This window comes from Pinus tabuliformis, chromosome 8 (genome assembly GCF_031772625.1).
Source record: "Pinus tabuliformis cultivar Carrire ecotype Pingquan chromosome 8, CPIR1, whole genome shotgun sequence".
NCBI classification, from domain to species: Eukaryota; Viridiplantae; Streptophyta; class Pinopsida; order Pinales; family Pinaceae; genus Pinus; species Pinus tabuliformis.
In genome coordinates, this window is record NC_142294.1 from 1,566,009,816 (window position 1) to 1,566,035,515 (window position 25,700).

At 37.4% G+C, this 25,700-nt stretch overlaps 1 protein-coding gene across 4 annotated transcripts in view; it reads left to right on the plus strand.

Annotated features, from left to right (window-relative positions):
- LOC149241998 (protein NPG1-like) overlaps positions 1–25,700 on the plus strand; it is a 230,287-nt gene that overhangs the window by 83,873 nt on the left and 120,714 nt on the right. For all 4 annotated transcript variants that reach the window (XM_089374106.1, XM_089374108.1, XM_089374107.1 and 1 more), the window contains one exon: positions 4,848–5,109. In XM_089374106.1, the coding sequence (XP_089230232.1) occupies positions 4,848–5,109 (262 nt within the window). The remainder of the gene's footprint in view (positions 1–4,847; positions 5,110–25,700) is intronic.

The window sequence follows — 25,700 nt, forward strand, 5'->3', positions numbered from 1 at the left end:
AGAACTAGTCGCTTCATAGCATCACTTGGATTTTCGATCTCTCCCTTGAGAATTTTGGACTTACAATTTGAGGACAAATTTGGATGACTTGGATGAATTTTGATGTTTGGCTAATTTCACAATCTCTCGTGGATTTTCTTTTTGGCATTTTGGTGGATGGTTATGTTCTTCATTGTCTTGCAAGTGCTATTTAATGTTATATTTCTAATCTTGATTAATGTCTAATGCATGGAATATTGTCTCACGGTTATTAATAATTGATGAAATATTGTTTAAGCATCGAAACTATTGGGAAGTTTTGCATGTGCTACTCATAGATAATGACTGAATGAATGTTCCTAGGGGATTTGTTGCATATGCATCCTTGAAACTCGATTAGTAATTGTCATCGAAGTGTAAATATCTGGAAGAGTTTTGTTGCTGCTTCCATTAAGGGTAGCGAAATTTCTTCTAGGTCTCCTTGAAGAGTGAGTTACCTTATCAAGATTATCTTTGACTCCCATTCTCCCAATTGCTAGGCACTGGTCTTAAATCCTTGGTGATCACCCTAAACTTGAAAATCTCTCTCTTTCACCTTCTTTTCCTTCTCCCTTTAAGGATAAGGAGGCATCTTTAGGGTTTGGTGCGAAATCCATTAGAGGAGGGCGTATTTGTTATTTTTAGGGCATTTGTTGCATGTAGATAATTTTAGATTTTTCATCACAGTAAATTCATTCCATCATTACCAGCAGTATACATAACAGTAATACAATATAACATTAAGGAACAATAGAAGAAAAGCAGAGACAATAAGGACACCAGTATTTAGGTCAGAGACCAGGGCAAAACCCCACAAGGGGGAAAACCCAAACTCAATTCTTCTTATTATTAGAATAATATCAAGAGTCATCAGAAAGAGATACAATGAGATGTAATTCATCAAGCCACTGAGGGCCAACAACATATGCTTGCCCAGCAAACCCAGTCAATGTTGCTGCCATTGTCATTGTCATTCTGATGTAAATCAGGGTCCAACTGTCACTGTTGTCATGGTCCTGGAAAGAGTTACTATACTGTCAGCTGAATTTGACACTGTCTAATCTGAGTCATCACAAAGTAGGGTTATTGTCAACATCCCAAGTATACTGTAGTCACTGCACTACAACCCAAATATATATGCAAAGAAAATCAAGATAAAAGAGATAACTATCAGGATGAGAATTATCTCTTATTCGGAGTACTAGGTGTCATCAATATGCATACTATAGGACAACATAACTTCAACTGGTAATGCTATGTGAAGCAGTTCCACAATCCTTTACACTGTAATGTATATAAGCCCTTTATCCAGTCATACTGTAACTTGCATAAGGGATCAGTCCAATTACATATATACACCTTTAGCCTCGGATCAGGCATGTCCTATATCTCAGACAAAGTCTCGGCTTGTTGTCTTGCTTCTTCGGATAACATTCTTTGCTGTAGCCATAATGGTACTCTGAACTGTGATCCCACAGAGCATCGAACTTGATCATCCTTTGCACTAGCCTTAACAAGATCCGAACAGGAATATACATTGAACTAGGTCAGGTGCCAAGATCATGATTGAATTGAATAAGATCTGAACTGAGTTTTCCACTGCACTGAGTTGAAGATCAAACTAGTCTTCATGTATCCAAATGGTAGCTTCATGATAATCTTCCTCAATAGAGGTCCGAACTAGGATGAGATGATATCCTCCTCTAAATTGTGCCAAGAAGGTCTTCAAAACAATCTCAGATAAATCTGAATTGTGTTAAGTGTGTCTTCTTCACTGTACCAAGGCAGACCTTCGAATTCTACCTTCATAGAATCACCACCGAGCCATAGAAAATGTCCCAAAAGAATCTCATAGAGAACCAAACTCATCTTAGATGATATCCCGTTTTTTTTTTTTTTTTTGTTTCAATCCAATAAAGATCATAGGTGTATATTTATAGTGATTTATTTCAAGGGACATGTCCCTTTGGAGGAGAGAGCAGAAAGTAGGCCGACCTATTAAATTCAAATTCAAATTTTCATTTAATTCATTTTCCCTCCAATATGGTGATCAATCCGACTTGACATTAATTTAATTTTCGTTTGTCCAATGCTAATTCTTTGATCCATTTTGTTCCATTATAGAAGCTTCATCAAATGGGATGGGGAAGACTACGGAATTCTTCCCTAGCTGCCCAACTTTAACACTTTCTCTCAGCTAGGGAGGAATTTCAAGAACCATTGCTGCTGACAATCAAGCCATTAATCCCTGTTCATATTTTGAATATGCTCATCAATGCATCCAATCAGTGACATGACTCATAAAAGAGTAATCATTATAGAATAGGTCCACATATGACAAGTCACAATGGCATCCAATTTTCAACATACTGGTCAAAGAAGGGTCCATTCAAGACATTCACATCTCATCTCCTCTTAGAGAGGAATCCCATTAATGATGCCAAGTCCATCAAGGCTGCTGCAACATGCCATCATGTGATTGTTTTGTCTTTGCTCATTTCTGCTGAACAATGGATATCCCTGTCAATAAGAAGAATTGATGGAGGGTGGGTCACAAGACCCTGCCACCCTCAGAAGGGACAGAGGCAAGTCCTCATGTCCTAGGGGAGAACCCCTACTAGGCTTAATACTTAATGACCAAGCTGTTGAACATCATGCATCCTAGTACAGGTTTGGCTGGCCAGTTCAAAGAGATGATTAGGATCCTTCTCATAAGCACACACTGATATGTAGAGTCGTTCTTGAGTTACTCAATGAAACCTGAGCATGAATTCCTTATCCATGTTCTCCAACAAATCTTCACAAAACTCAACATATTGGTCCACAATTTCTTGTAGTTTTTGCAGTTCTTGATCATTGAGTTTTGCAAATGGAGAGCCACGGGTACTCTCTTCTTGACAACAGGCCATTTTTCATGATTTTGCATATTAGGAATAAAAATAGAAGTTGTTGTAATGTCAAAAATGAATGAACTCTCCTCAAGATAAATAAGTCCCTTCTCGTTTGAACTTGCCATGCATCTCTCAGGTTTGGAGAAAGAATTGGATTTGCTGATTCATATTTTCAGAACCACTGTAAAATACCATTCATACTCCAAAGAAAGGTCAAGCTACATGCTAGATATGGAATTCTGATGCATCTGGGAACCTTCTTCCCATATATATACCATCCTAAGTGCTGTTGTATGATAAGACTGGTTGCATATATCACCAACAAACCACTGAGTATTGAGAGAAAACGATCTGGAGTCATAAATACAGATTACGTGCAGAGTTTAGACAGAGAATCGATACAGGTGCTATATTTGTTGTGTGTGCAGATAGAATGAGGTGAACCCCACTATGATCTGTCCAGCTAAAAGTGCCTTTGTTTATGCAAGGCAAAAAATCTCCTTATTGACTTTTGTGTTATGCTACAGGTCTGAATAATACTGGAAGTAAAACTGTACTTTCCATCCTTTCATTTTACCTCTCAAACAAGATACAGGTCTGGTCAAGCTACATGCTAGATCTGGAATTTTGATGCATCTGGGCACTTTCTTCCCATAAATATACCATCCTAAGTGCTGTTGTCTGATAAAACAGGTTGTATATCTCACCAACAAACCACTGATTATTGAGAGAAAACGATCGGGAGTCATAAATACAGATTACGTGCAGAGTTTAGGCAGAGAATCAATACAGGTGCTATATTTGTTGTGTGTGCAAATAGAATGAGGTGAACCTCATCATATAATCTGTCCAGCTTAAAGTGCCTTTGTTTATGCAATGGCAAAATATCTCCTTATTGACTTTTGTGTTATGCTACAGGTCTGAATAATACTGGAAGTAAAACTGTACTTTCCATCCTTTCATTTTACTGTTCGAACAAGATACGGGTCTGGTCAAGCTACATGCTAGATCTGGAATTTTGATGCATCTGGGCACCTTCTTCCCATAAATATACCATCCTAAGCGCTGTTGTATGATAAGACAGGTTGCTCATCTCACCAACAAACCACTGATTATTGAGAGAGAATGATCTGGAGCCATAAATACAGATTACGTGCAGAGTTTAGGCAGAGAATCAATGCAGGTGCTATATTTGTTGTGTGTGCAAATAGAATGAGGTAAACCTCATCAGATTATCTGTCCAGCTAAAAGTGCCTTCACTTATGCAAGGCAAAAAATCTCCTTATTGACTTTTGTGTTATGCTACAGGTCTGAATAATACTGCAAGTAAAACTGTACTTTTCATCCTTTCATTTTACCACTCGAACAAGATACAGGTCTGGACATGAAAATGTCAGTAGGACAGACAAATAACCATCATGCCAGCATGTACTAATTTAGGAAGATAGCTGCTTTAGGTCTTTGTCAAATATCCTTGGGAGCATGCAAATGAATCTGTTTATGAGCATACATATTGGCAACCATGGCAAGGACTCAATGCCCCTTCTCAACAAACGACAGGACTGCTTGAATGTGCCAGCTATACATAGCATTGCTATCAAACATAGAAATATGACACATGGATCTGTATTTGCACGAATGGATATATTTTTCTTGTCATTTTTTCGGGCTGAAATGTTGGTTTCTTGGATGATACGATTTCCTAAATCCTGAAGCATTGACAAATCTGCTTGAAATGGTGCTGCAGCAATGAAAGGTCCATTTGTTGTGGTACATTTAAGTTTTTAACAACACAGTTGCCCTTTGCTGAAGGGAGGTGTTTAGTTTATGCTACATTTAGCTGTTTTGATGTGTTATTGCTTTGGTTCATATGATCAGAGCATTGGCATTCTGATATATTTCTACATGCTGATTTTGTAATTAACTATTTTTATGCAGGAGGCTAGGGCATTGTTAGGACGGCTGGAGTATCAGCGGGGTAATATAGAAGCAGCACTTCAGGTGTTTGAGGGGATAGATATAAACACTATTGGTGCAAAGATGAGGCAATCAATTGTTGAAAGGGCACAGAAATTGGGAAGTCGAAGAGGGCGCTCCCACACTGGAACTGGCAATGCAATGTCGATGCAGGCTGTCAGTTTACTACTTGAGGCCATTCTTCTAAAAGCAAAGTCGCTGCAAGAGCTTGGACTGGCTAAAGGTAGCAATTCTGCATTGTTGCCCCTGATTGTGTGTTAAGGTCTGCATGTGAACTAGAAATCTTTTCTGTTAGGGGCATTCAAGATTGTAATTTAATATATTCTGGAGTCTAGGTTGCGTAGTACCTCACTTCCAATGTGCAGGAATTACTTTTACTGTCAACCTGTGTTCAGTGAGGATTCTGAAAGAATCTATTGAATAAATATAAACTTGGATCTGGTTGTGAACAGCCATTATATGTTCTCTCTAAAAGACTCAAGCACCATTCATCTATCGACTATTATCTGTCTTATGCAATACTGGTTCCAGGTTTTCACAATATATGGCAGGGCACATATTTTCAGCCTTTATGTTCTCATTTCTAATCCATATGCACAAATTATTAAACTTACTAGCTAAGTCACCTTATTTGTCAGTTTCAGTGTTTCTTGTGCATTTAAGTTATATCAGGTTGTTGAATTGTTCATATATCTTTAAAACATATAGAGCTAACAAATAACTTCATAAGCTTGCTGTCTCTGAGATTTCATCACCATACCCTTGTTTCTTCTCTATTATTTTCACCATTTTACTGTTTTCTTTCCTGATCAACTTGCCTCTCCATCTCTATGTTTTTCTCCCCTTCCCATTCACGATGTCATCCAGATGGTAGACCATTTTTTGTGTTTTATAATGCTCCACCATTGTGTTCTTTTCCTCTCTTTCCTAATAATCTTCTTCATCATCCTTATAATGGTATCATGAACACATAAAGGAAACCAAATTACATTAATAATGAGAAACTGAAGGCTTTCTTAGAAAGGGTCACAACCTACTGCATTTTTAAAAAAGGGTTACAACCTAGTCGATTCAATTCACTTTATGAATGTGGGATAGACCAAGAAACACACTAAAGTGAAATAATGCTTAAAAACATAAAATAACCCAAAGTCAAAGTGACTTTATCAATGCCTATGTCTAATATTTAATTAACCATTATAATTTGACATCTACTTTAGCACCCTCACTCATGTGAAATTTTTGCCAACCAAGAAGGTGCTATTAACCCAATTAATTATTTCCTATTACTTGTTCACAGAAAATTAATTCTTCCGCTGGAGGTAATGAATAATAAGATGAACAACACCATTCACAAAATAAAAATTGTAGCAAAATACATGAGAAACCAATCACACAATTAACACGTATTTTTGGACAAATGTCCTTGGAAAAACCCCAATGTGGAGAAAACCAGTTTTCAGATCTGAGGGCTTATATTATTATCTTCAGCAAAATTGCTATTTAGAAATTACAACTGCGTGCTTAACACTGGAAAAGCTTCAGATATATTTTATCTACGCTTATGCTAATTAAATTGACCTGAAGAAACCCCACAACTTCCTCTTTTGCAATTCACACTACCTCCAACAACTCATACTAGCAACCTGGCAACTCATAGTGGTCTTTCGACAATTCGCACTATCTCCTAGCAGACTTTCACTGCACTCTGGAAACTCGATCTGCCTCCTAGAAAAATTGATCTGCTCTCTTGGCAATTCATACCTTCTCTATTAAACTCACACTGGGCTCTAGAAGACTCGCGCTGCCTCACAAAAATTATCTCGGCCTCTACTCCTGCATATTTACTGCGCAACTCGGCCTCCTCCTGAAGCTCATGACCTAACTGAAAAAACTCGGTCTCCAGAGGAAAATAATTGATAGCAAAAACCTCCGGAAATTCTTCTTCCTATCACTACCGCTGAAACCTTTCTAGTGTTTCATTGAAAGTCACCCACTTGATGTGCCGCCAAACCTTCCAATCAATTCCCTTTATAATCTCTCATTCACAAATGAATGGCCACGATTAGAAGTTCACTTGATCCAATCGATGGCTAAGATCATCTTAGAAACTTTCCACAAGATTTTAGAGGTAAATCGATCTTATCCCAACTAATGTCAATTAATTATTCACTTTCTTTAAGTTTAGACTTAGGAAATATTTAAAAATTTCTACTTGACATAATTAATATATTTTCCCTAGGTGAAATTTAGGAAAAAATAGATGGGCTTGGAGACAATTAAATTCGCTATGTTCCTAGCCTCCATGACACCTCTCAAGGCTAGAATACTTGTCTGAGCTACAATATTTAACACTCCCTCTTAGCTAGGAAGGTGTTCACGACCACACCCAACTTATCCATGTGAAAACAACCTTTCCTTTATTCAAGGCCTTGGTTAGAATGTTTACCACTCGCTGATTTGTAGGCACATACTGTAGTTAAATTGATCCATGCTGTACACAATCCTTAATGAAATGGTACCTGATGTCGATGTGTTTCAATCTATAATGAAATACTGGATTATAAGATAGCTTGACACAACTCTTATTATCATGGTGGGTAATGGTCGATTCCATCCTCTGACCAAACAATGCCACTAGTAGCTTCCGAAGCCATATGCTGTCACATGTAGACATGCTTGCTGCCATATACTCTGCTTCTGTAGAGCTTAACACAACAAACTTCTACTTCCTATTGTACAAGAGACGACCCCTGATCCAATGCTGAAACAACACCTTGAAGTGATTTTCTTGTCCAGTGCATTAGCTACCCAGTTTTCATTAGTACATCCCATCAACTTGCACCATCACCTTGAGTATATCTCAACCCATACTCAACTATACCTTGTAGATATCGCAACACATGCTTTGCCGCTGTCCAATGCACTCTCTTTGGTTCCAACATGCATTGACTAAGTGTGTTGATTGCAAAGCAAATGTCTGTCCTTGTGTTGACCAGATATATGAGAAAGCCAATAAGATGTCTATATAAGGTGGAGTCCATTGCTTCTTGCTTCGACGCATCAATCTTCTTCCAATTGGTCATCATGGGTGTAGACATGGGTCTATAGTCCTGTTGCTGCACAAACTAGCAAGCCTAGTAAATAGGCTAAAGCTAGAGGGCACAACAACACTCCAAGACAAAGGCCCACTGCCACCACAGCCTGTGTCCACTTCTCTTCTCAGACTTTCATCGATTGGAGGAGTCCTAGTATCCCTCACTTGTGATAGATGTTCCTAGGATATGTTTTAAGTGAGGCAAGGTGGTTCATTCAATGGAAAGGTTCGATGAAAGTACGAGGTTTGGGAGACACTAGGAATACCTTCCAAGAAAAACCCCTTGAAAGTGTTGGACTTGTTTCTCGCAGACAGTTCTTGGCTACGAAACTACGCCGAGAAACCAACTTGACCAGTCTTTAGGTTCAAGCTGGCCCTTGAACCAAAGGGGGCTCCTTCAAGTGTTACGAGGCCTTTTTAACGTTGTCCACTGTCACTTGACAACAACCTTTGAAGCACAATGGCCATATTTATTATTTGTTGTAGGTGGTTGTTGATGAATATCCAATCTCTCCTTAGAAATAAATCCCTCTCTTGCTGAAACTTAATCAAAGTGCCAACATCCAACTTTGACAGAATGACATGACTTAAAGAGTTTTTGATGGAGGAATAAAAGAGAATATATGATAATTAAGCAATCATACTGAATACTTAATCAACCAGATATAGTAGATGCGTGTAGAAGACTTCTACAACCAAACATATACATTCATGAGATGACAAAAGGCGACAATTAAAGATGCAGAGGAGCTTATTTTAAACAGATAGTTCAATAAGCTAATCTCTCTAATGATAATAACTTTGCGGTAGGCTATCAGGGAGGTCGATACTCTAACCTAGCCTTTCCCTAGCTCCTATGTTACCTTGAACATATGCAAAAATAAAGTATGAAAGCACTGGAAAAATATACAAAGGAAAAACAAATTCTGAAATGAACTGGAGATAGAATACTTTAATTAAATTTTTGTGATAAAAGTCATTACAAAACTGGCAGGGTTTTGGTATCAAAAGGCAACCCCTGTTCATTACAAATCAAAGCATATCAAGCTAATTTTGTCTAGCTTTTTGGAATAAAAATCTGAACAATAAACTAAAAATAAAAAGAATCTCTGAAAAACTACAGGAAATTTGGAACTGCTGGAAAATCCTTTGCCTCCAATTCTGGAAATAATCCTTTGATTGCTGATTTAGATGCCCAAAAATGCTTCTTTTAAAATCTGATGTGATCCCTTGATTGTTGGGTTCTCTGCTTGAAAATCTGAAGATGATCCTCAGAATCTGCTAACAACCTCCAACTGCTGATTTTACTCCTTCAAATTTGACTCTGTTGGAGTTGTTCCCCAAGAACCTGTCAATTGTCCACAAATCTTGGTCAACTCTGCCATAATCTGGTTGACTGATCCTTTTTATAGAATTTTATTAATCCCCTGTCCTTTGATAAAATCATTTGATGATTCAATTTATCTGAATTATCCTTCAGGTGCTTAACCATTGTCGAGAAATTAGAAAATGATTTGGAAATCATTGGTTTTTTGTCACTCTTTAGTTTTAAAAATATTAATTTTAAGTTTTTGGGAATAAAACATTTTAATAAAAATATTTCCCAAAACCTATAAAATCATATTTTCATATTTCCATAAAAATAATTCCTTCCCATGGTTTTGAAAAACCATGTCTTCAATATAAACCCATGTATTGTTTTGTTGTTCCTTTCCTCATGAATTTCATAAACCCATCCATGGTTTTGAAAACCATGTCTTGTAATACTTCTCCATTGTAGCATTTATTTTTTTATGAATTTCATAAATGAAATTTACAAACATTTACCCAAAACCATTCACTGTTTCATATTTAGTTTTGCCCACTTTTGGTTTACTTATGAATAAATGAAACTTCATAAATAATTCTCCTTTTTTTGTGAAAACCATCTACTGTTTTTCTTCCCCATGGTTTTGAAAACCATGTCTTGTTTTGCCATGATTGGTAAAATATCTTTTACTTTCCCTTTTTACTTCTGTAAAATATTTGGATAAGAATTTATCCAAATTCTCTCTTCTCGTACATTTTTCCTCTTTATAATTATTTTCCTCCTTATATCCATAGTATAAAACATTATTTCTCTTCTCTGTAAAATTTCATTTTTATCTCTGTAAAGTTATTCCATGAGGAAAAATCTCTTTCTAGCATTGGAAACTCCATGTGTTTTGTATTGAAGCGTATTTCTAGAATATGTATCCTTATTTTACCTCATTTCACTCAGCCTCTTACCTCAAATCTTTCACCCATAAGCTCATTTAAGAAAAATACAACTATAAAAATGATCCCTCCATTTATTTGCCTTGATACATACTTTATAATATAGACATTTGCTTGCATACCTCATAGACTTCCCGATTGACATTTTTAAATTAAACCAATGTAAAAATGTGAAACAACTTTTCGGAAGGGGGTAGGTTAAAAGTCAAATAGGCAACCCCCGCAAGCCATTGATTTAGTATTTCACACATCTTGAGGTATTTAAATTATGGTGGTTTAATGTGTGAAGTGTGGGGTGGGACATAGGCTTAATTTGACTTTTGATTTGACTTGTGAGTCGTTTATTATTGGTTTGCGACTTGGTTACTTGTAAAGTGGACTTTGATAGCATATAAGACATGATTCAGTCTTGGAGATTGGGGCTTGGCCCATATTAATTTTAAATTTTTAATAATAATTTTATATTATAAATAATTAATTTTATAAAAATATATAATCATATTTCTATAAAATTAAAATTATTTAAATAAAATATTTTTTTTATTAAAAATTACCCAACAACTGCTATAGGAACTCTTTTGCCACAAAAATTTTCATATGTCCCCTAGGTTTGGCAAGGAAATTAATTAGCAAATTTTGAATTTTTTTTGTAACCTCCAGGGTGTCAAAAAAAGTTACAACAGAAAAAAGACTACACAAGACCTAGGGTTCATATATTTGACGAGATAAAAGTTCATCCAAGGTCAAGGTAGACAAGAGAAAAGACTATGATTGATATACTTCAACAAGTATTAAAGCTCAAGCCTTCAAGAATCCCCAAGTTGAAGGATAACACCTAGGGTTCCCACTTGGTGCGATGGCTAGGGCATCAATTATATTGAGATTTCACTGTGAGAATTGCCTCAAATTAGGAGGAGAGATAGAAGAAACACGAGCGCAAAATATTGTACAAACAATTTTACCAAAGCTCTTCTCTAATGAAATTCGCACCAACCCCTAGGGAGCCTTCCTTATCTTTAAGGGGATGAGAAAAGAGGTGAAGGAAAGGTGAAAGAAGAATGATTTTTCAAGTAAAATGTGATCACCAAGGACTTAAGACCCAATTCTTGCCTGTTAGGAGAATTGGAGTCAAGAATAAACCAAGGAATGGCAATTCACTCTTCAAGGAGACCTAGAAGAAATTTCGCTACCCTTGATGGAAGCAACAACAAAACAACTTCTAGATTTTTATACTTCGATGAGACTTGTTATGGAGTTCCAAGGATGCAAATGCAATTATCCTCTAGGAACATTCATTCATTCATTATCTCATGAGTAATACATGCAAAATTTCCAATAGTTTCAATGCTTTAAACAATTTTTCATCAACTAGGGCACATTAATAACCATTAGAAGATATTCCATGCATTAGACATTCACAAAATCAGAAATATAGCATTAAAAGGCATTTACAAGACAATGAAGAATATATCCACCACATAATTGCCAAAGAGAAGTTCCAAGAATGATAACGAAATAACCAAACATCAAAATTCATTCAATTCGTCCAAAATTCATCGTCAAATTGCAGGTGCGAAATTCTCTTAATGAGAGATTGAAAATACAAAGTGTGTTGATGAGAGTGAGGTTAGGCCTCCTCTATTTATACATGATCTAAGAGTTCAAAAATTAAAAGAAGAAGCCCCTCCAATTCCTAAAATGTCTAGTAACCCACCCATGGTTACAAGCCAACCGTGATATGTTAAAATGTGCAACTAGGGCCAAATTCCACTTTGGGAAGCTCATTTGAAGAACATGATTATTGGATTGAATTCCTTTTTTCGAGAGGACCAAAATTGACCAAAAGATCACTAAATTTGGACAAGGAGAAATATGTTTTTGAAGTCAAGTCCACGTGCAATTTGTCAAGGTCGGCTTGGGGTCAAGTTGGACAAATTGACCCTCCTCCAACGCATATAAATAGAAGAGACCTCCATCCTCATTTGGCACATTCACAACACATCATTCTTCTTTCTACTCATCTAATTGGGTCATACAAATCACAGGTAGCCTTGTTTCATCTCACACTTGTGAGTGGTTGGAGGACAGTTTGACTGGGTGTTGGCTTTCTATTTTAGCCAGATTTTACCAGCATCGATCGAGCCTTGTTTGACCTCATTTGACTATGATTTTTGTGGGGGAATATCTGTTTGGGTAGGCCGCATATTGTGGAATAGGTACCAAGATTTTCTGGGCAAGTTGACTTGCATTGACTTTGTTGTCGCTCAGATTGTATAGGCACTGCGACAACAACTCAAGGTAGGGGTTGTGGCTCTGATCCCTGCATTCTCCATTCTAGTTGTCTCCTAACAGTAGATTATGGGGGTAGTCCCTATGAAATGAGAGAATGCAAGACCTGTTGGCAACCAACAAGTCCAGGAGACACGATTGAATGGCCTATCCACTTGGTTGGTTTTAGCAAGTTTTAGAGATTTGATTAGATTTATATATGGGACTAGTGCCTTATGGAGTCAACTACTTACTTTAGATCAATTGGAGACCAAATGATCAGATGAACAACCACTGCTTAAGGAATTCTTATCTATACTATATGAAATGCAAGTTTTATGACCTAAATGAAATGCAAGATCTTGGTTAATTTTAGTTATATGCCTAGCTAAGTGAATCCCTCAATCCCTAGTTTTTTTGAGGCTAGTCTCAAAAGTAGGTGGTAGAGAGAAGTCAAGGTGAAGGAAGCAAAGGCTTGGGTAACGATACCTCTCCTTGAAATCTAACGTATTCGATGTCTTCGGTGCTGCAGAGACTATGGCTTTGACGACTGCAAGGTTACTGTTTTAACCACTAGAGAGGGTCTATCCTTCACAAGCTACAAGATGAAGAGTGGTCTTATCTTTCTATCGACCAAGATTAGGCTTGGAGGTAAGTTGATTAATGCAAATCTAGGCCCAAGATGCAATGCAAGATAGTTGAGTGCTCTTGATTTAAGATTGCTTATGATTTAAGTACCTAACTTACAATTGATCTTTAGTTATCACACAAGAGTACTTAATAAATGAGAGACAATCTTAAACACAGGATGAAGTGTTCAATATCACGAGTGCCCACTGTTGACCACTCTGTGTCAACGACCCCACAGCAATACACCCATTTTTTCGCAAAAGGGATCTATCATGTTCGAGTGTTCACGCCTTTCAGATTTCATCATTAACCGACAGTTTTGTTAAAGATGTAAACCCATTCTGCATGGTTATAATGTAAATGATCTTAGTAAGACCATCATGTATGTAACAACCTAGGTAAGCATAGTATTTTGATGACGATTTCTACCTTAGGAGGTTTTTTGTCTCACTGACTCATCTGTGTCTCTAGACACAAATGATCAGCAGAGTTTTTCCCTCCAACCTCACCCCAAAGCTAGGGTGGATTTTGTCGTCAAGATATTAAGTGAGTCCTAGTGTTTTTTATCGAGTCTTTGTAAAATTAATTTGGGAATAATCCTAGCTAATTGGCTAGATTATTTTATTACAGATTACTTGGTCTACTAGATCATATTTTGTGTCGCAAAAATGGGTAAATATTGAGGGTCTATAATGAACGGGTGTTCCCCCTTCATGTATTAAATTGTAATATCTTGATGTAAAAAATATTTAGTGCATGGTCCCTCATAGTTAGACACCATGGCTAAATATTATAGGGTTGAAAAAATTATTAATCCCCTCATCAGTGAATTAATTAATTTTTTTGGCAAAATTAAAACTAATCCTAAGCCAAAAATTTAATTAATTTTGTGTCCTAGGTAAAATTAAATTCTCCAATGGTGAAATTCTTAGGTTTTAAATAAGTTAATTTTTGGAGGTCCCTGACAAAGAGAATATTGAAGAAATCAAGAAATTTTGGACCCTTGTGTTGAAGAGAGTCTAACTAGGTTCGGTTTTCATAATGATTTGATCTTTGACAATAATGTAATAAAATAAAATAAATTTATTTTGTATGCCTTGTTGCATGGGTTTCATGAGAAAGAAGTGTCATAGGTCAAAGACTTCTTCTTGATGTCTTTAGGATTTATTAATAATGTCAAAGAGTCAAGTCATGTATGAAGCAAGTCTTCTTGAGCCTATATTTAATGTATACTAGTCTACAAAATGTGTAGAAGCCCTCCAAGACCAAGCACAATCCTCCAGCTACAAGCACAAAGAAGTCTGCAAGAAAAATGAGAAGGAGATCATCATGTCGGCCTCAAACTTAATTAAATAGCAAAAATGGAAGTCATTTCGGCTTAGAGAAATAGACACAACAGTTCATAAAGTCAAGTCAGCTTATTTTGGGAGGACAAACCACTATAAATACCCGTCTAGGGTCTGCGCAAAAGACAATAGAGAACTCGCATTTTCTCTCTAAAATTTCGGATGGGTAGTAGGAGCATAGGTCTGCATCGCAAAAGGACATATCTCTGCACTTTGGATGGCGCAATGAGACAAGATTTCTGGAAAGCGAAGGAGTACAAGCACTTAAGATGGGTATAAGGTGCAGGCAACTTTGGGTAAGGATCTATGTGGTTCAGATGGGCAACACAGAGATTACATTTCGACCTCTTCACTGTTTCGGTTCACACTCTAAGACGCAGTCACTTGTGGATAGAGAGACACACTCTCTAATAGTCTCGACATAATTATTATGGTCTCGAAAATCCTATAGTTTCAATGGAGAGGATCACAATGATCCCACAGTAGCACATTTTGTTATACCCTCTCGGCATACTCATAGTCACAACTGTAATGATATCAGTGCACACTTTGTCTTGACATTCCAGATAGACACAACATATGATGACTTATATCTCAGTCGTATACTTGGTGATCACTGTATCATTAAATATAGTCACAGTCTTGATATATTTGTGATAAGGAAGGATCTCTGTGATATGTTCTCATACACAGTCTTGATCCTGGCATAGATGTAATCATGGTAGTTATAGGATCATGATTTTGATCTCGATATAACTCTCATATGTCTTGATGGTATAGCAATGATCTCGGGGCAGGAAAGATGCAATAGTAAATGATCTCAGTGGTACTGTTGTGAAGGTCTCAATGTTGCAACAACGATGACCTCAATGAAGGTAGATCAATGATGATCTCGGTGAAGGAGCAACAAGGATGATCTCAGTGAAGGTGCAACAGTAGTGTGATGACATAAGTATAGTAGCAGTGATGATGATGATCTCAGCGGTGACAGAGAAAGGGATTGATGTCTTAGTCTTGGAGTGGTAGAATAGGTCAAGGGTCATGGTCTTGGTATTCGTCAATTGGAATCTCTATAAGAAGAATTTTGTGCGGGTTTTCCTCTCCAAGAGGGAGAGGTTTTGGCCCTGGCAGAAAGCCAAATATCTTGTGTTCTTGTCTCTTTGTTTTTGATAGCAGTTTGATGAAGTAATCACACACACTAATAATAATAAGAAGATCAAGCTAAGAAAAATTGTAAAAGAACTTCACAAATTGTTATCATGCTAAGAAGAATCACTTTAATTCTGATTTCCCTAGATTCTTCAACATGGTATCAGAGGGAGGGTTCAGAAGTCAAAAGAAGGGCAGAAAAGAGACATTCAAGGATCAAGTTTCTACAAGGCATCAAAGCAAGTTGAAGGATATCAAGACCTACATTGCATAATCAAACCCTAATCGTGATCAAACCCTAGATCAAAGGATCAGTCTTCAACAACAGTATTCAATAACAAGGGTTGTTGTCTATGCAATCAAGGAGACAATCTACAACAACAAGATCTCTTTAAGGCCTCCAAGACTCTCATCAAAATGTCTACAAAGCAATGAAGCTCAAAGGACCTCAAATCGAAGACTACATCAACTCAAAGAAGGTCCTAGAAGCAGTCTTGATCTAAACTACAATTGAAGGCAATAAGGCATGAACATCTTCAGAGGATCATTTCCTTACCCTAGAAGGAAAACAATCAAGGGAAGCAGTGAAGCATTCAAGAAGAAGCCCTCATACATCTTCTTCTACCAGCATCAAAGCAATCAAGGTGAATACTTCATCTTCACAATCAAGTAAGTATCTTTTCATTCTATAATCAAGTTTGGTTCTATGACTTCATGATTGCAAGAAGATCTATAGGTTGGATGGGTCATCAAAGGTTCTTGCATGGAATAAGAAGGATTGTCATAATCCTTATGGAGAAGAGAAGTCAGTGAACATATCAAGGTCTCCTTTGAATTCATAAGAACTCTTAAGGTTCTCTCTTTCCTATGTAGCAAGAAAGGAGACATAAAAGGGATACATGAAATGCTAGAAGATATACTCTCTGAAATGCAGTAAAGAAGGTATCAAAGAATGAAGAAATATCTTCATGAGATCTCAATTGGGAGATCTGAGAAAGATGATAAGAAGATAATCATCTACGTTCTTAATAAGCAAGATGGCAAGTGTCCTTGGGACATGGAAGTTTCCTCATGCAACAACTTGTGGTATCTATGCAAGATGGAAGAAGGACAAGTTATGGACAAAAGTGTTGAAGGTTAAAAATACTTAAACATGTGCAGAAAGGCAATGGAAGTTTTCAAGACAGAATAGTATAGCTAAGATTCAATGCTATGGAAAGAAGCTCATATCATCGGAAGGATGGAGGAAGCTGAAGAAAAAGGCTAAGGAAAGAGGGAGTAGTAGACCTCTACTATGAGTGAGATGGTGTCCCTCACAAAAGGGTCCTATCACAAGCTCCAAATATTTTGCAGATATGATCATGATGATAAGATGCATCGTGGCATCATGGAAACAAGAGCTCGTAATATCACCATGGGAATCATGAAGGACAAAATCCATGGCAGTCGAACATGAAGGACATAGCTCTTGGGAATCTCATTGGATATCAAAGGAAAGGACAAGAAGTCAAAAGGGAAAACATTTGCCAGATGGAGACATGCAAGATCCTCAAGATTCTTTGATAGAAACCTCAACGGAGGATCCACTAATCTGGGAAGGCAACAAGTGTTTCATCAGGAAATCCAACTTATGGAATTCATGAGATGAAGGTTTGATGACATGAGAAATGAAGCATATCAAGGGATTGAAGATCTTTTCAATCAAGGAAGCTATTGGAAGGAGCCTAGATGACCTAAAGGTAAAATGAGGTATGTATGCTTGTGTTTAATATTGTAATGTCATGTCATATGGTTGCGCGTAACATGGATCAAGCATGATCAAGAGAAAAATGATCTCCTCCTCTGAAAGGATGCAAGAAGGCTTAAGTGACACTAGATAAAATCAACATGATATGTCCTCATATGAAGTATGAGGTGGCTGACTACAATTAAGAAACTCTGATTGAAAGCTCCTGGGAATGGAAGGTGTGAGGATGGAAGAGATTGTGAAATATGCAACCATGATGAAGGCAATCAACATCCAAAGGATCAAGAATATTTGACTAGGAAATCTCCCGGAAAGATATGAAGACTCTGATGGAAGTCTGAAAAGATGAAGACCCTTGACAACAGATATCTTTGGGAGATGTGTCAACATGTATGCAGGGTGTTGATACCTACAAGAAGATGTCACTGGAAAAAGACCATCACCAAAAAGGTAATATGTGATTTGTTTTTGGTTTTTGACCTCTTGGAGAAAGTCTGGGTATGTGTGTAGGGCCAAGGTAAGGAGAGTTGTGAAGGATGTCACAACTATGTACCTTGTGATCTAAAGCAATCACCGTTGAAGGAAAAGTGAAGATAGATGGCCCTATGAAGGAAGCCCCAGATGTAAAGCTAAGGAGGATACTTTCCGAGAAAAAAGGAATGACATGATGGATGGTTGAACCCTACATATGAAGAAATTGATGACATCGAGGCCTTGGATCATCAATGAATTAGAAGACCTATAAAGTACTGATGATAGAGTCCCTGTTTAAGAGGGAGCTCTGGAAGGTTCCTATGAGTAAAGGAACATGAGTAAGTTTCTGAGTAAAGAGAAACTTGGAACTCATCCCTGGTTAAGAGGGAGAGTTAGACACGACATTCTTGTCTTCAGTTTGGAAGAAAAAATAGAAGATTGTGTAATCATCTGGCATCCGACACTCTTTGAGGATGTGGTAGGCATCCAAGACAAGAGTGGGCAAGAGGACTGATATTCTTGAGGGTTGGGAACCCAAGATGAGAATAGTCTAGTAGGGCATACTCGGAGAACACCTGAGTGGATATGACCCTAAGAGAGACAATGCTGATGCGTGTCTATCAGTCATTGGTCTTGCCAACATTGTGTGCTCTGATCTAAGTGAGAGATAGAGTTGTTAGTCAAGGCCTTGCTAAATGAAAACAATGTTGGTTGAAATGATGCTATAACAGATGGATTGCAAATCCGATTCTTCTTATGAGAAATTCTTAAAATTGAGAATGACCAAGTACCATTATGAATACCGCCCTAGTTAAGAGGGAGTGTTGAAGAAAGGATAACTAGGTTCGGTCTTCATAATGATTTGATCTTTGAAAATGATGTAATAAAAGAAAATAAATGTATTTTGTATGCCTTGCTGCATGGGTTTCATGAGCAAGAAGCGTCATAGGTCAAAGACTTCTTCTTGATATCTTTAGGATTTATTAATAATGTCAAAGAGTCAAGTCATGTATGAAGCAACTCTTCTTAAGCCTATATTTAATGTATACTAGTCTACAAAATGTGTAGAAGCCTTCCAAGACCAAGCACAATCCTCCAGCTACAAGCACAAAGAAGTCTGCAAGCAAAACGAGAAGGAGATCATCATGCCGGCCTCAAAATTAATTAAATATAAAAAATGGCAGTCATGTTGGCTTAGACAAATAGACACAACTGTTCATAAAGTCAAGTCGGCTTATTTTGGGAGGACAAACCACTATAAATACCTGTCTAGGGTCTGGGCAAAAGACAATAGAGAACTCACATTTTCTCTCTGAAATTTCAGATGGGTAATAAGAGCATAGATCCACGTCACAAGAAGACATACCTCTGCACTTCAGATGGCACAATGAGACAGGATTTCTGGCAAGCGAAGGAGTACAAGCACTTCGGATGGGTATAAGGTGCAAGCAACTTCGGGTAAGGATCTCTGTGGTTCGGATGGGCACCATAGAGATTACATTTCGACCTCCTCACTGTTTCAGTTCACACTCTAAGACACAGTCACTTGTGGATAGAGAGATACACTCTCTAACAGTCTCAGCATAATTATTATGGTCTCGAAAATCCTACAGTTGCAATGGAGAGGATCACGATGATCCCACAGTAGCACATATTTGTTATACCCTCTCGGCATTCTCACAATCACAACTATAATGATATCAGTGCACACTCTGTCTTGAGTCTTGACATTCCATATAGACGCAACATATGATGACTTATATCTCAGTCGTATACTTGGTGATCACTGTATCCTTAAATATAGTCACAGTCTTGATATATTCGTGATAAGGAAGGATCTCTGTGATACGTTCTCATACACAGTCCTGATCTTGGCATGGATGTGATCATGGTAGTTACAGGCTCATGATTTTGATCTTGATATAACTCTCATATGTCTCGATGGTATAACAATGATCTCGGTGCAGCAAGGTGCAGGACAAGTGTTAGATTTCAACAGTGCCAACAAAAGATAAAGATATCCACAAGATGCGATTGCTCAAAATTATAGATCCACAATAGATAAACAATATAGCAACAATTAACCAATGATTTAGTATGATAAGCTAATGACCACTACCCACAAAAGACAATAAGTGTCCTTAGCCAATATTCACCACAATGTGATTTACCAATTTTCGAATTTAGAACACTTAAATGCAATCTAGATTACCACCAATTGGATTAGAGAGACTCAAGGACAATTTATGTAACTTAAACCAAAGATTTGAAATGTGCTTAGAAAGTGAGGTTATTAGATGTGAATTTCAAACTTTATAGCATATAAACTCACAATGAAGACACAATGTTAGCTACTTCCACAATGTCAATGTTAGGAACAAGATATAGAATTACGAAAAAACTTACACACTTTATGTTCCAATGACCCTTTTATGAGCAAATAGTGATTTATATGACAACAGTAAGAAATCTATGACAACAGGAAGTAAATATCGATACCACAATGCATATGCTTGCCCAATGTCACAAAGAATAGCCCAACTACCAAGTAAACTTAGCCAACTCAAAAATTAGATGTATTAGCCTTTTTAAGATGTATTTTTCAGAGAGATTCCAGATCTGATCTATTTATTACAGCAGTAAATAAACCACAGATCAACAAGCTAATGATGTTAGAAACAATGCCCAATATGCCAAAAAATAGGAAAATTTACTGGAAACTAAAAAATCAAAATCTTAGCCCACTTTAAGTGTGTGATTCAGAAATTGCAGACCTGATATATTCAGTTATGCAATGAATTCCCTCGAGCATAAAATTAAATCTAGGCTAGATCTAAGATGCCCGAGTGGCCAAAATTTAGGAAAATCAGTATTTTGCAATTTTGAACAACTTTGACCAATTTGCATGTGATTTTAGGGCTTAATTATCACTGTTTTGACTGCTGTAATAAAACAAAGAGAAAGTAAGGGTTTAGAGGTCAAACCCTAGGTCCAAGGCCTTGTAGATGCACTTGCCCAAGTGGCCCAAAATTTTAGAATGAAGATGGCACCTGAAAATCAAGATTTTGGAGTCCAAATACCTGCAAAACCACCAAGGAATTAGTCCTAAGAATTTCAAAGGAAGATTTAGGGAAAGCTAGGGAAGAAAAGGGCCAAGGAAAGCCAACGCTGGGCCAAGGAAGGCCAGCGTTGAGGGAAGAGGAGCTTAGGAGGGTAGATCAGGGGGGCAAAGAGGCGAGAGGAGGCTAGAGAGACAACACCGAGGAGAGAGGGTTCATTTAATAACCATATGGAATAACCAGAACTGAAATACAGGAAGCGTAAAGAATTTAAATTTGTACTTACCTTAACTGCTACTGAACTGGTGTCGTTGATGATGTTGTGGCTATTTTGATCCAATTTCCGGGAGACCAATACCACCCAGCCAGACTGAGCAGAGCCTGGCTGCTCAATCCAGAAAGCTTCTCAACAGAAGCTCACTGTCCCCCGTGCCCAGAACCTCAGACTGCTTAAAGCTCTTCCAATGGTCAATTTTCTTCCTCCTGGTTTTCTCCTGCTGATTTTCTGCTTCTGGTTTTCTCCTGCTCTCTTCTTTTCCCCGCCTCCCTTCTCAGCCCATTATCCGCGGTTTTATAGCTGGGTTTAGCGGTGGCCGCCCTGTACACCAGCGACTCCACCGCTTTCTCCCGCGGTGACAGCTTCCTCAAGGGCGTGAGTCATCCTTCCGTTACCGGTGTTCGTATGAAGCATTCAGGTTTTATAATGTTTTACCCTCATAAAAGTGTTATGGTTATTTATAATATTATTACACCTCTATTAACCATATACGTATCTTTTTTATGACTTTATAACATTGATATGTACTTTATCATGTTTGTCTTTTGACCTTTTGATATTCATGTATACTTTTATTTTATTTCTGTTTGTTTTTAATATAAACTTTAAGAACTTTAGATTAATTAATTATTAATACTAATACTTAATCTTTATTCCATTTTATTAATATCTTTATTTTTATGTATATATTTTTGGAGCATATAATATGTGTATTTAGAGATAGGTCGTTACAGTTCAAAGGCTGCACACAGGACAAAAAGGGCTTAAAGGTTGGGGTTTAGGGGCTAAAAAGGCCACGACCTGCCCTAAGTAAGGCAGCCGTCTAGGTCTCCAAAAGGAGGCTGAGGCCCTTTTTAGGCCAAGGCTAGGCCAAAAAAGACCTTAAACCCTTTGTGCATGGGCTAGGAAGGGAGGTTGAGGCCTCGAGGGCTCATGACTTGCCCTAAAAGCGCTGAAAATGACGTAGGGGCCAAAAGGCTCACGCAGGGACCTAAGAGGCTGACGCAGGGCTAGAGGAAGCCGGATCCGGGCTCAGGAGGCTTGAAAAGTGAAACCCTTGTCTCAAAAATTATTTCTCTTCCAAATCTGAATTTTGCTGCAAAATCTTCAGTGATTAGCTCTGTAAATTTTTTTAGAAACTAGATCTTACCCTCAAGGGCCTAGATATAGCTCTTCTTCAACTTGATCTCTTGATCCAACCTACAAAAAATGAAAATAAAACACCCAAAACCCAAATATATACAAAATACTCAAAACCCAAAAACCCAAGTTAGAAAAAATAATTTACAAATTAGATTTACAAAATTATTTACAAGATCTACAAATATAGAAGGGTTTTTGAAAATTTTAAATTTCGAGAAAAATATTTTTTATGAATTTTCTTTGATGAATGGCTAAAGATACTTTAGAAACCCCAATGTATACCATAGTCTTAGCGGATATTAAATCCACCATAGAAATATTTGGGATCCAAGCAACAGTGATTCCTGCCCAAGTTTGTGAACTTAGAGGCCAAGGACTGAAGTACCTGCAAATATTGTGTATTTATCTCAAAATAATCTGTTAATCAGATGGGGAATCAAGCTACCTAAGATTAACCCAAAATATCAATAGTATGATTTTATATCCATCTAATGAAAAAAAACAGATCTTACCAATATTCAACACAACATAGAGATGCCCGTAGTCAGTGCATACCACAAATCAATAAGCAAGAACACCTTGAATTGCACCCCAAAGTGTTTATTATGATAGAAGAAATAATTCCCAGCGGGACAATAGCTTTACAAAGATGCTTCAACTAAAATTTTCTAGCTAGAGATCATCATGCTAGAGACTCAAATGACTCTCTAATTTATAGATCAATCCTCCAAGAGGAAAAATAACAGTTAGTTTCTTTGATCATTCTCAAAATAATCTTGGCCGTTAAAATTTTTTTGATTATCTTTTAATCTTGGCCCTTTTTTTTGAGGAATTTTCGAATTTATCATTTAATTCCATTTTTATTAGCTCAAAATTAATTATTTTGGGCTAATTTCCTCAAAAAAATTACTTTGACTCAACCACCAAGGTCCAAGAGTTTAACATTTCTTGAAATATACAATATTCCCTTGGTGGATGACCTTTAAAAATTGATTCTTTTAAGAACCACAAATTTTTCCCCTTGGAGAATTAATTTTCTTAAGACAACTTAATTTGACTCTAATTAATTAATTTTTTGGCTTAAGATTTAATTCTATTTTGCTAGAAAAAAATAATTAATTTATACGAAGGGATTTAATATTTTTTCCATCCTTTTAATACTTAATATTTTTACATTTACAACCCTCAAAGGGGGAATACACATTTGGCTTAGACCCTCGAGACACATACCCAATTCTGCAACACAATATGATCTAGTAGACCAAGTGATTTGTAATAAAATAATTTAGCTAATTAGCTTAAATTATTTCCAAATCACCTTTACATTAGACTCTACTAAAACACTAGTACTCACCTAAGACTTTGACGAAGAATTACACCCTAGGTTTGGGGTGAAGCTCGAGGGAAAAACTCTGCCAACCATCTGTGTTTAAAAACACACATGAGTCAGTGAGACGAAAAACCTCCTAGGATGAAATTTTTCGCAAAAATAATAGGCTTACCTAGGTTGTTACATATATTCAAGATCTTACTACCATCATTTACATTACATAACTTGCAGAATGGATTTACAATGACATGCAAGATTGCTAATAGATGATCTGATCTTGTTGAAAAAAATTGTACTTCCACTTCCTTGGAACTTTGACAAATTGGGTGCAACAAAAATGAACCAACATTAAGAGAATGCCAAGCCATATAGCCACGATGTTTGAAGTTTTGATTCTTTGAACTTTCATGGAATTATAGTTTCTTGCCTACAATATAATGCAAGAATGAGAATTGGAAAGAGAGAAGAGAACATTTTCATTTAAGAATGAACATATGAAAAACACAAATGCTAGATTAGAGTCAAGATCCTACCTCTTTGGCCTCCATTCCCAAGCTCCAATCTCCCTTGCGAGCTCCTCAAGCTCTGAAGCAATCCTCTCAATCATTCTCTCAATCTTCCTCTTCAACTCAAGCTCCGAAGCAATCCTCTCAATCATTCTCTCATTCTTCCTCCTCAACTCAAGATCCAATTCCAAAAGACCTCTCTTGCTCTATCAATATGAGAATGGTGAATTATGGGAGGGGAGGAGGGCCTTTTATTTCTTTTGGCGCCTCCCCTGCCTCCCTTGGCCGCTAGCGACCATGCATCCCGCCTTTGTCGCCCACGCGGAGCGAATTTTTTAAGGTGGGAGCGGTCGGGATCGATCACTCCCCAACCATTCCCGCTTTCAAAAATTCGCTCGTAGAGCGAACGGGAGCATTCAAGGAACAAACACTCCCTAACCACTCCCTAGTTCGCTCCCAAAAAACCAGGCAACGAATTTTTTCAAGGGAGCGCGCTTCGGGAGCAGGTTCGAGGGGTGGCAAGGGTGCTCCACCGCAACCCTGTTCTACACACGATAGTTTGCTCTAGGAAATTTCCTCAATTTCCTAGATAAAGGATAATTTGCAATGTTATGGCCAATTTCTGGAGAGTTCAACTCTGTGTAAGACAACACCTGTCCTCTTTGATCTCTCCTCTCCCCTTGAACCTTCAAATTCGAACAACAATAATCATAAATCATTTTTATGTAAAGGTAACTTTAATTGCATAGCATGAGGGGACTGCATACCCTTCATGCACTAATCTCCCCCAAGGTTAATTAAACAGAATTAGATAATTATCAAGGACATAATCAAGTTTTACAAGACTTTGGTTCCCTTACTAACATCCCTTGCTTTGCCTACTAAGTCCCCTTGTCTTTCCCCTCTTGTGGAGTCATAGCCTCCCTTCCTTTTTGTGCTTCTCTTTTGCAGTTGGTGATGTACTTTTTATTCACTTCTAGTGTTCAATTACAAATTACATTGTTCAGGTTATAGCTATTTATCACGCACATACACAACACTAAATTAGGAATCAAAACTAGGGTATGAAAATATCCCCATCTTCATCAGAAATTTAGAACCAATTTTCTCTAAGCAAGGAAGAAACAATGAGCATTGAATCTATCACTAGATAAGTCTATGATTAGTGCAAGTTTATTTTTAAGTGATTTTTTAAAGTCATCCTGCAAAGGTTATTGTAGTCCATTTTTATCTAGAAAAGTTGATTTGGATAGTGCTGCCTCAAGACCTAGCCATTCTTGTGAGAGGCCTCACAATACAAGTCCTAGACCAAGCTTCAACAATGAGGTGGAAGCCACTATCACCTCAGCACTCCACCCCCTGCACTTTAGTGGAGTTTCACCACAAGCGAGGCTTCTCGGTGTAATTAACCTAATAGATGTTAAGGCAATAACTCAAAGGTGAAAGCTATAATAGACTCAGGTAGGGCACTGAGACCAAGAACAAGGCTCAATCCTTTGAAATAAGGAATAGTGAGCCTTCCAGGAAACCTA